At 35.7% G+C, this 13,126-nt stretch overlaps 1 protein-coding gene across 1 annotated transcript in view; it reads right to left on the reverse strand.

Moving 5' to 3' along the window:
- The window catches only part of LOC135218814 (uncharacterized), a 4,556-nt gene extending 848 nt beyond the window's left edge, over nucleotides 1-3,708 (reverse strand). The window contains exons 1-2 of the mRNA XM_064255262.1: nucleotides 3,634-3,708; nucleotides 3,311-3,448 (exon numbers count right to left, since the gene is read on the reverse strand). Coding sequence (XP_064111332.1) covers nucleotides 3,311-3,448; nucleotides 3,634-3,708 — 213 coding nt within the window. The remainder of the gene's footprint in view (nucleotides 1-3,310; nucleotides 3,449-3,633) is intronic.
- Between the last annotated feature and the right edge of the window lie 9,418 nt (nucleotides 3,709-13,126).

Genomic DNA, 13,126 nt, shown 5'->3' on the forward strand with positions numbered 1-13,126 from the left:
CAGTGTAATCTTATTTTAAGCGAAACAATATTGTTTTTATGCATTCTGTACTTAACAGACAGGAGATAAAGTCTAGAGCACTTAAATATTTCAATAATAGCCCCCCTTTCTTACCTCGACATGTCTTTTGATTTCAATTATTGTATGACATTTGAGAATATCAAGAATAAATATTCCTTGGGCTCTGGTCAGAAATTTACTCCAACCCCTTTCCAATATTCTTCATTCATATATCCTTAATATTACGCTCCAAGAATAATTAATTTGCGAACGCAATTATCCTCGAGTTAAGATGTAAAACAAAATCCTCCATTAGACTCGTCCAAAGTTTAACTTAATCAGTGAAGCGTTCATACAAATAGCTTTCGAAGAGTATGCTTTAAAATAAAGTATAAATAAAGGGGGTTCGTTCAGACTCGAATGCTTATTAAATTAAACAATAACAGTAAAAATTTGGGCATTTTTGAGTTGAGCCTTTGAGATAGAGCGATACAGTTATGGTTCATTTCCGGTTATGCATGAAATCCCATGGCTGGAGTAAAACAATCTCTCTCTCTCTCTCTCTCTCTCTCTCTCTCTCTCTGCTGCTTATAGCATTTATAATTGATATCAGGAGTATTCGTACCCATTAAGGTAGAGCATGTGATAGTACACTGATGATTTTTTATCTCAATTGCTTTTTTATTAGGCTTAATTTCATCAACCTTGCGTTTTATTTTCTCAATATTGTTTTCAGGATCAGTTTCCCAGTTGTTATACTGGTGGAATTATTTACCTGTATTTTCTTTGTACTACAGAGGTCATGCTTTTAGATTATTACTCCCTTATCATGTGACTGATCTGTGTTTAATCAGTTTCACATCTAGAACTAATATATTATTCAATTGTAAATTGGTAATTATTGTATTCTGCCGCCTTTATTACATAGTAGCAAAAAGTTATAGCAATGGTTTAATTAAGGTTTTAAAGCGTAGAAAAACTAAATAAAAGAAGTAACTTTTTAATGCCTACTTGATCGTTAATGAAAGAAACTTGGAAGCGATTAAAAGACAAAATACAAAAATACAATAGAAAATCAATCGCCATTTAAATATCTTCGTAAATTTCCCGATATTTTCGGCACTAAAAAGCAAACGTCTTGTTAACTTGAGATCTTTCGTACCTCCCATGACAATAGAAGCAAATCGCAATAAAGTTCAAATCCTTTGCCTGAATGTCACCGTAAAGGTCAGAGAACGTAACAGCCACAACCATTTGAGAAAGAAACACCGGAATAATAGGAGCCTCTATATTCTACAGGACACGCCCTTGCCGGTACTTTGTAGCCTTTGTAAGTCTCACTGGAAAAAAACCTTCCTCTAAAGAAAGCAGAATATAAAATACGAATGTTCGGAATTTTCTAACTTTCTATCATAAGAATAACTCCAGTTGGATTAAACAAAGATATATCAAAGGTTATTCTCAGGATTACCTGTTAGTTTATGAGTCCGATGATTAAAGGAATCCCGAATAAAGAGTAAAATCAACATGACTTTGTTTCATGACTCACGGTATGTCAGATCCAGTGAATGATATGAGACCTTCATTTCGATTTTCGTACAGACTTCTTGTGATCAATGTCACTCTTTGGGTTTTGTAAATAATTCCTGTGCTAAAGAACAAATATTTATATGTTGTAATTATTAGAATCCAAATGCGAATTAATGACAGCCCTTCCTTTCCTCCTATTCAAACACGGACAGAGTCATATGAACTGACAAAATAACTGTGGCCAATCAATATTTCAAAACAGTTCTGCTTTGTGGAACGTTTTATATTAAAAGCAGTTAATAGCTTTAAGAACGTATTGTATGTAATGGTGTCCATATGTTAAGCTATAGCAATAAGAATAGTGAAACTCTGAGTTCGCTACGTAATTCAGACCTTTTCTGTTCCCAATTCATTTATCAGGATATATTTCCTTCTTATCTCTATAAGTGGAAAGTATCATAATTTTGAAAACGGGTCTCGTTTCGTCGATATTCTCGTAGAACGCATAAGTCCTTTTTTTCTGTGAATGGTGGCTACGATTCCTCTGTCAAAACACATTGCCCGTGCAAACATATTATGTAAATAGAAATTTAGGTATACGTTTGCAGATGGTTGTGAATTTGACTATTCACCCTAACTTCGAATATGCAGTTACACATAATACGCATGTTTGTATGTAACCTTGTAAGTGTTATGTTGTAAATTGTGAGTCTTTAGCCATGTCATGTCGCTCATCATAATCTGCATATGAATATACTTTACATATGTATGTATGTATATATATCATATGTATATAATTATAATTATAATTATTATAATAATTATTAATATATATATATACATATATATATATATATTATATATATATATATATATCTATATATATATATTTATTATTAAATACATATATATATATATATATATATATATATATATATATATATATATATATATATTAATATGAAGCTTAGTTTTGTAAATGCATAAAAAGTCACGATTGTCTGTAATATATATATATATATATATATATATATATATATATATATATATATATATATATTATATATATATATATATATATCTTGAACGGGTTTTTAAGGCCAAATGACACTCGTTTAAACAAAATGAAACAAACTGGTACTGGCAACTACACCTACCCTCGTTTGTTGCAGATCATTCTGGGGAGTTGGCTGAAAAGCAAGCTACGCAAATACATTCCCGTAGTTACAAAAAATATACTTTTTATTTCCCAAATTAGCTAACATTAAAATGGAATAAAATCAATTAATAAAATGGAATAAAATTAATTAACTCTGACCCAAAAGAAACGTTAAACTATCGGTTTCCTCTCAAAATCATATTTAAGTAAGTACCCTCTCTTATCTCATTACGTCCAACTAATCATAATATTTTAATAAGTCAATAGAAGTCTTAGGGAATCCATTTTTCTATATGGTGACTTCGAATCCGTCTGAAATAAAGAGACCACAATTATAACACAGCTTTAACTATGAAAGTTAATAAAAAAGAATGTGTACCGCACCACACTTCCCTTTCTCCAGACACAATAATTGTCACTTCAAAGGTTAACTTTTTCAAAGTTCTTTCTCACGTTACCTTATTCGATGGGTCTGCAACACCTCGCAACAACTCTTCCAGGCGTGTTCCACACTCTGTCACAAGCAATCAGTGAGGCCTCTCTTAGGACTCATCCCCCCATAATAAAAGTCATATACTGTTCGTTACGAACACACGCAGACACACGCTATGTCGCACACACCAAACACGGGTGCTCCATGCCCGAAGTCGGTGGTCTTCGAGGCATCATTGACCACAAAATGCATTGGTAATCTATCCTGTCTGTTTTTTCCATTTCAGCATCTTCGAGGAATCCAGCACTTGTCTCTAACCGACTTGTCTTTAACCGGAAAGAGCTGAGATTAGCAATTCACTATCATGCCTTTAAGATGGCTCGGCCACCTATGTATGTCTTTTGTCCACCCCTGTCGCACAACACATTGGCTACTGGTATATACTAGTTTATAATATTTGCAAGATAGCCTCTATAACACATATTTCGACTATCATTATAGCTATTATCACCACGATCACTGGAACTGTGTAGCGGTTGTCGAAGAAGAACTCATCCCCATCATTATCTCCTAGTGGTGGAGCCATAACTGTCTCCTATGTAGGTGGAACTTTAACTGCCTCGTGGTTTCATGTAAGAGAGTTTCACGAACACCTTTGTCGAATAATTGTAGATCTCGGCTGAGCGCATGAACCATCTCGAAACAACTCAGCATGCGCCATTATTAAGCGTGTGCGACCCCTGTAGGTGTATCCTAACACCCCCATTGCTGAACTGTAGATTCGACCTCTTCCGATGAAGGAATCGAAACTGCCACCTCGTTGTCAACCTGAAATATCCCGTGACCCCCATGCAAGTGTGTCTCGCACCCGCCTCGTAGAAGATTGTAGACTCCTGATTTGTCCCAGAATGTATCCTGAGACGATCCACTGACGACATCTCGTCCATTGCAAAGGTGATCCGTAACATCATCGCTCGTGTGAAGTTCTGACCTCTGGTGTTGTGGATCCAAGTTGTTTCGGTAGTCACCCTCGCGTGAAGTTGGGAATTCTCTAAAATCATCGTGTGTCCGTATTTGAAAAGTGTACATGATCATAGAACAACTAAAGTCTTGCTTTAACACATGAATCTGTCATCAACTGATATACCCAATCTCATAGTAAATTATCAAAAATTCCTCACTAAAATAAAATATGAACATACTGTCAAAAACCCCCATAATGCCTATACAGCAAAACCCCTGTAATGTTTATACAGTTAATCTCCATCAAATATAATGCCGAATAACCCTTCTATCTTACATATACCAAGATAAATTCTACCTCCTTTCTATAATAGAAATGCAATGTAAAGCTTAACCCCGATTACGAGTTTCCCTTGTAGGAAAAAAAATAATGATAATAATTCAACTTTTCCCATTACAAAATGTATACAGAGAGAAAAAAAATATAATTCAGTGCTTTTCCATATAAAACGCAGTATGTATCGTTACGGAATTTGCTGCCACAACATATCCTATCGACCCGAATTGATCCCTTAAATTCTTGCCTATGGCAGTCATCATCCACATCCCTGAAAACGGTGCAAACCTCCGAGTAATCAACTCCAAAAGAAAATATCAGCCACCGGTCTCATCACAGCACTGTCAGCATTAAGCCACCTTTGTATACATCATGTGCTCAAATCGCACTATGGACTTGTCTAGTCAGACTTGCAACCTCAGAAATCATCATGCCTTCAAATGGCCCAAAAATCTTTACTGATACTATAGAACCATATTCCTCAAAATTTATCCCTAGGACATCCTCAAAGGCACCCAACAATTGTCCTCGAAAACGTAACTCATTCATGATGCTGCCACATGTATATAAAACTGCAATAACCACCTAGTCGGGATGTAAACCACAGAAAACCACAATTCAACAATTATATACTGCCAAATATAACCACTGGTGAATATAAAAATACAACACCTTCATAGGGCCCCATAACCCCATAAACCACAATGCAGTAGGGCCACCCCCCCCCCCCCCCAAGAGCCATAGTAACAAAAGAAGCACAATACCCACCTCTTTGGCTCATAAAACCACAGATCACCAAAAATTATAACCACAAAAAATTCACCTCCAAAAATTCACCACCAAAGTAGCCACAAAAAATTCACCCCAAAAAAACCAATACCGCCAGGAATTGCCACATGGACCTCTTATAATATTTCTTAGCTTAACAGAAATTTCCCATACTTTTCACCCGTTTTTCCTCGTGAAATAATTACCTCTGGTTTTTACGCCAAATCGCTGCAGTTTGCGCATAATAAAAATAGAAGAAATGAAAGAGTTAAAAACATTACATTAAACTGACTAATCACGTTTCATCATCAATTTGCAAAATCAGAACAAAAATGCAACTGCACGGTATTATTTTAGGTACCACAACCAACTCTTTTCAGTTTTGATATGTGAGTTAATTTCGACTGACCTGTTTTTTCCTCTGAGACAATAAATCTGTTTCCTGTCTTTTCCTCAACGACTCTAAAAGGACCTTCAAATTTCATACCCAATTTGTAATTTAGTTCATTTCTCACATTGATTTTTAAAAATACAATGTCTCCAACACTGATTTTAACATCAGATGTTTTTTTATTACTTCTTTCCACCATTTCTCGGGTCGTGGCCTGGACATTACGGCTGAGACAAGCATATCTCTCCTTTGCTGTGGAAATTAATGCTTCGATTGTATCTTCTCCATGATGAGGTATAGTTAACAGATCAAATGTGCCTCGTGCTTGGCAACCAAACAATGCTTCAAATGGAGACATTTTAATGGAAGCACTAACCATAGTGTTAATGTTATGTCTAACAACATCTATATATCTATCCCAGTTTTTATCATTTCCACCTAAAGTCTTTCTGAGAGCTTCGAGCACTTTCCTGTTTGCTCGTTCACGTAATCCATTACGTTCAGGTCTATATTGAATAATTGTTACTTTATGTATCCTCAATAAAACCTCGGGTGAGCCATATCTGCAAATGATACCATTGAAAAATGCTATAGCTACTTCTTCAGCTGTTTTATGCTTAAGTGGAAAAATTTTTACTATCCTCGTAAGTTCATCTATTATCACTAACACATACTTATTCGCATATCTAGATTCACAAAAATTTCCTAGGATATCCATATGTATTCTCTGAAAAGGTCTATTTGGTATCGGATATGACCCTAATTTGCAGGAAGTTATTCTTGCAGGTTTGCAAGCATTGCATACTGTACAGTTTTTCACAAAATTTTCCACATCTTTCCCCATATTTTTCCAAACATATTTAGCACGCACCTCATTATATGTTTTTTCTATCTCCAAGTGTGGACTACCGAACCTGCAATGTACTATATCCAAAACCACTGGAATCAGGACTATTGGAATTACGATCTGTGTCGTGTCTCCTTTACTTTCACTAGTCCTTAATTTATATTTAATTTTCCTGACCAACAGATTACCTTCTAATTCTAAACCCGAAAAAGGTAACTTATAATGTTTCCTGACTAATTCCCCTCTAAGAAACGCTTTTGTGTCTGCCAAAATTTCATCTTCATCCTGCCTTTGCTCTATGAGACTCATATCCCATTGTATAGAATCAATAGTAACTAGCGTAACTTGAGATCCTTCCGTGTCATAAAAATTTCTACTAAGGGCATCCGTGACTACATTTAATTTGCGTTCTATATATTTGAGTCTTGCATCAAAGTCCCTGATAGTTAAGAACCATCAAATCTTTTAGGTGACAAATCGGGCTTATTAAAAAGATCCAATAATGGCTTGTGGTCTGTGAGGATTTCTACTTTATTCCCCATCAGTAGCATTTTAAAATGAACCAGACTTGATACTATTGCAAAGGTTTCTTTATCTACGGTAGTCATTAATCTTTCATTGCTGTCCTTTGTCCTAAACTTCCTGCTATAAAACGTTATGGAATTGAATTTCCCATCAAACCTTTGCATAAGGCAAGCACCTATACCGTCCTGACTGGCATCAGTCACTAATGTGAATGGTTTGCTGAAATCTGGAAATTTCAGAACTGGGGGATTCATTAATGCGTCCTTAAGTTTCTGAAAACTATCTTCCTGGGATTTTCCCCAATGAAACTGAATGTCTTCCCGCAATACATCTGTTAGAGGAGCTGCTATGTTAGAAAACCCTTTCACGAACCTACGGAAAAACCCCGCCATACCCAGGAATGACCTAATTTCATTCTTTGATCTCAGGGTGTGAATATCCGTTATTGCTTTGACTTTATCGTCATTTACTCTAACCCCTTCCTTGGATATGACATGACCTAAATATGTGATTTGCTTTTTCAAGAAGGAACATTTAGCTAGCCTAATTTTCAACCCTGCTAACCTGTCTCCTAAGTACTTCCTTAAGCACTTCCAGGTGTTGCACGATCGAGTCTGTTGCAATTAAATATCATCCATGTACACAAAAACATTTTTACCCAATAACCCGTGTAAAACTGTGTTCACCAACCTGGTAAATGTCATCAGACTGCTCGATAAACCGAACGGCATCCGCGTAAATTCATAGTGTCCCTTGGGCACTGAAAAGGCTGTATATTCCTTACTATTCTCACTAAAAAGGACCTGAAGAAAACCCTGTGCTAAATCAATTGAGCTATAAATATTATGTCCCCCGATTTCTACAAAAAGATCTGTTATGCATGCTACTGGGTAATGGTCAGGAATTGTTTTTTCATTCAGACGTCTAAAATCAACGCATATTCGGACAGAACCGTCCTTCTTAGGCGCTGCTAATAGAGGAAAGTTGTATGGAGACACACTAGGTCTAATGATCCCTTCCTCTTCCCATTTATTGACCTCTTTTTCTACCTGTTCTCTGATTTTGAAAGGTATGCAGTATGCAGGAACAAAACTAGGTTTTGTGCATTTCTCTAAGTTTACCTTATGTTCTAACACATTAGTCAATCCCAGTTTATCCCCTTGTAAAGCTACTGTGCCCCCAAATTCTGCCAAGAGCTCGCTTACCGCTTCTATATGCTCACTATAATCTGCATTAGCTAAATGTTCTCTGAATATTCGCTTCCTTGATTGCATTTCTGCCTCTGAAAACTCAGATTTCCCCTCTACAATAGCCACTGAACCACTGTCATTACTCCAATCTTGGAGATCTACCACATATGTATTTTTCTGGTATTTCCTTACTGTATTATTACAGTTCAGTAATTCTATCCATGTAACACCAGTGTTTGATACACTGTTCACTGATGCCATGCTAATAACCCCTCTTAGTTTCTCTCTACCCTCAATTACACATACTTCTGTGGGTTTTCTCACTTCCCTCAACTTGACTTTTACCATAGTCTTTGAACCTGGCATTAAAATAACATCCTCTGATAAAACACATTTATATTTGTAGTTAGTACTTCCTCGTTCCACAATCCCATAAATATCACCACCTTTGGTTCTCATTGCATCCACCAAGACCCCATTGTTAGTATCAGTAATAATATCAGCATTAGTGTCAGTATCACCACCCATAATGCCATTGTCACACTGACCAAAATTGTTACCACCGTGGCCCCCAATATTTCGTTTAACATCACCGCGGTTATTCCCTGTATCATCACCATTAGCACCACCAAACGCACCCCCATTTTCAATAATCTCCATATCCTCAGTTTCACTTGTGTCCTCATAAGGGATAAAACCAGCAAAAGTCTGTTGCCTAACGGAACCACTTTTTTAAGCAAAAATGGTTCTATTAACACTCTATCACCCATAGTAAACTGTATTCTAATAAAACCCAGGGTGTTTAATCTATGGGCTTGCACATCACACACTGTCTCCATTGAGGGTTTCAAAGGGTAATGGGAGAACATGGATTGATACAAATTATGATCCATTAAGTTTATACTTGCACCGGTGATATCCACATCCTTCACTGTTCCATATACTATAGGCCTGGGCTCTGGGGCGTCCCCCACAAGACCACAATGGCATGTACAAATCATCTGTACCCTTTTTGTTGATCGGCTTTCCAAAAATTTCGCCGATCCCTTTGCCCTCTTAAATGACCTGCCTGGGAAGTTCTCGTATTGTAACTCCCAGACTTTTGAGGTGTAGGTCTTGCATCTTTCCGTATCTGAGATGGACGAGCTTGCCAATAGTGATCCACACTCTTACACATTCCACAATATTTGACTCTATATACTTTCTTTGTGTGCCCTAGTTTATTACAATTGTAGCAATGCAACTGCTGTTGCCTTTGATCGATTAATCTTCTATTATATTTCACTTTTGCACACAAATGGGGAGAAGGAAATTCTGTGTCTTTTTAAACCGGTCCAACGTGGGACATTTAGAAATATGTTTCTGAATTTGGCCATAAATTAGTTCTTCGTCTGATGTAGGTCCAATCTTTTCATCAAAACTGTCCACTATTGTCTGGTACGTAATAGCTTTGCAAAGTGTATCAATATGTGTACATTGTCGAGTGAGACATTATTCCCACTAACCCATTTGGAATTTTTCAATTTCTGTGTCCATTCTCCCGCTAAGTCAAAAGGTTTTGAGCTGTGCTCAATAAGGCTTGTTGTGCCTTTCATGATTTTGTACAGCCCTCTTAAATCTCTTACCATATCACCATGTTCCTTTGAGCCATAAGCTGCTCTTAAAAATGTTTGTAATTTGGTCCATGACCAACACTTTGTATACTGAAAACTCCTACACCTGTAGGATAGATCTCCTTTATTGAAATCTAACAAGGCTTCTGCCCCTGTGAACGCCTCTATATCATCTTTAATTCCCTTGGCGTTTAAATAGTTATTCACCCCCTCAATAAAAATTTGCACTGGTTGGGAAAGAACGCCGTCTACAATGCCACGGAATGGACTGACACCTGCACTTACCCTTGTTATTCTGTGAACCAGAGTCTGGTTTCCACTTGCGTCAGCCATTTTGCTTTCTTCATGAAAACCCTTATACTTCAGGATTTGCCCCGACCTCAGTAACATTGATATATTTATGCGCACACAAACCCCAACCCCCAAAAATTAATAATAATCATCCACCAATAAAAGATAAAATAAACATAAACCGCGCCCAACAAACCACTACATGAACTTGCCACTCCTCAGATTCAAGGTTAATCAGCTGACTTATCTAATACATGGCCATGCCGGGAACAAAAAATGGGAAGAAAATCAGTTCGAGAGTCAGCATATGTCGAACCCTCAAATCGCTTGAATCAGCATCTGTTCACTCCGGCTGCCTCTCTCTCTCTCTCTCACTTGCCCTCTCTCTCTCTCTCTCTCTTTTATGCCAAGAATAAATACAAAACTCACAATATCACTTTTCCCCTGTATTTTAATACCACAAACCCACCAATGTCCACTGAATCTCGAGGGACATCAAAATAAAACACACTTTTGAGCAAATCAACACCAATAAAAAGAAAAAAAAGAAAGGAAACATGTCTTCATAGAACCGAAGTCGGTACCTGTCCACATATTGCAACCGAGCGTAATTCATTCCCGTTATGACATAATTACACTTTACCACCCCCATAACACAGAAATACGTGTTTACACTATACCACTGCTAACAAGACTGTCCACACGGCCGCCCCAGGTACCTTCACTTAAGTCAGCATTAAAGCAAGTTGTCCAATACATAATTACAAACACTCTCCCCAAAATATGCCTAATCTATAAAGTCTCTTCGGAGGCGCTACCTATGGCATTAATAAACCATTTAACTGCTGCCACTAATCTCCTAAACGGGTTTTTAAGGCCAAATGACACTCGTTTAAACAAAATGAAACAAACTGCTACTGGCAACTACACCTACCCTCGTTTGTTGCGGATCATTCTAGGGAGTTGGCTGAAAAGGAAGCTAGGCAAATAAATTCCCGTAGTTACAAAAATATACTTTTTATTCCCCAAACTAGCTAATAATAAAATGGAATAAAATCAATTATTAACTCTGACCCAAAAGAAACGTTAAACTATCGGTTTCCTCTCAAAATCATATTTAATTAAGTACCCTCTCTTATCTCATTATGTCTGACTAATCATAATATTTTAATAAGTCAATAGAAGTCTTAGGGAATCCATTTTTCTATATGGTGACTTCAAATCCATCCGTTTTAACCATGAAAGTTAATCAAAAAGAATGTGTACCGCAACACACTTCCCTTTCTTTAGACACAATAATTGTCACTTCAAAGGTTAACTTTTTCAAAGTTCTTTCTTACGTTACCTTATTCGATGGGTCTGCAACATCTCGCAACGCCTCTTCCAGGCGTGTTCCACGTCACAAGCAATCAGTGATTCCTATCTTAGCACTTATCCCCCTATAATAAAAGTCATATACTGTTTGTTATGAACACACACGCAGACACACCTTATATGTATATATATATATATATATATATATATATATATATATATATATATATATATATATATACATATATATATATATATATATATATATATATATATATATATATATATATATATATATATATATATATATATATATCTCCAATGAGGAGGAGGACATAAAGACTTGCTAAAAGGAATCAATATATTCCCGGCATTTCGTAATATCTTCTTTACAGTATCATCCTATAAATAAATTTAGTTTAGGAACATTAAAATTTGTAGTTTTGAGAGAGCAGTACTTGCCGCTGAATAGGTTGATCCAACTTTGCTTAACTTTTAAATTTTTTATTTTTTTTACTTATTTTGATAATTTTTTGTCCTGTTTATATTACGTTTATGTTTTTTAAGTTGTGCTTTTTAATTGTTCCTTAATATTCTAGATTTTTTATCATTGTGCAACTTTTTTTTTCTTTTTAAATTTAAATTCATAGCCTCTTTGTAATTTATGTTATCTATTTTGTACAGCTCTCGAAAATGTAATGAACACATTACGAAACGTCGGGAATAAATTGACCCCGTTTAGCAACTCATTATGTTCTCCTCCTCATTGATATATATATACACATATATATATATATATATATATATATATATATATATATATATATATATATATATATATATATATATATATATATATATATATTTTATATTTATTTATTATAAATATGTACGCACACGCACACACACACACACATATATATATACGTATATATATATATATATATATATATATATATATATATATATATATATATTATATATAGATATATATATATATATATATATATATCTATATGTGTGTGTGTGTGTATGTATGTATTAAAAGCGTTTATGTGTGTGCGCGCATGTGTGTAATGTGGTGTTTGTTTGCGTGGTACGAATGTGTTATCGTTTATATCACTTATATGGCCACGTGGGAGGCAAAGATTATGGGGGAAGCGAGAGTAAACCGAAGCACTTCTGTGATATTGCATACATGTATTTATATGAGTATAAATGTAATTGTTTTTATTACGCTGCGGGCTCCATCAAAGCCGTGTGCAGGAGCATGGCAATACCATATGCAATATCAAAACCACTCATATTCAGATCGTTCCTTTGGCCATTTGAAAGAACATTAAATATCCGTTTGAAATCATCTTTTGTCTGAATCATCACCATATTGCAAAATGGCCTACTAAGTAAATTGTGTTTACTTGAGGGCAATTTCAGTTTGCAGCGATGCAATGTTTTGTATGTTTTGATATGATATGTTCTCTCTTTCCCTTTTCATCCGTGTTTGTGTTTCATTTATTGTACATTTATGATCAAGAGAGAGAGAGAGAGAGAGAGAGGATGCAACCACTACATTTTTCCCAGGAGAGAAAACTCAAAATAGGAATAGGTTGAACAACGAACTGCTTGTGTATTTCTTAAATTGATATATTTTTTTATACCTTCCGATGCTGTACTGCATCTGGCTACATATGGCACAAAACAATTCTTCAATTTCGCGTTAATGTCATTACATTTGTAATGAAACGAATAAAGCTCCAATAAATAG

Source organism: Macrobrachium nipponense, chromosome 1 (genome assembly GCF_015104395.2).
Source record: "Macrobrachium nipponense isolate FS-2020 chromosome 1, ASM1510439v2, whole genome shotgun sequence".
Classification (NCBI taxonomy): domain Eukaryota; kingdom Metazoa; phylum Arthropoda; class Malacostraca; order Decapoda; family Palaemonidae; genus Macrobrachium; species Macrobrachium nipponense.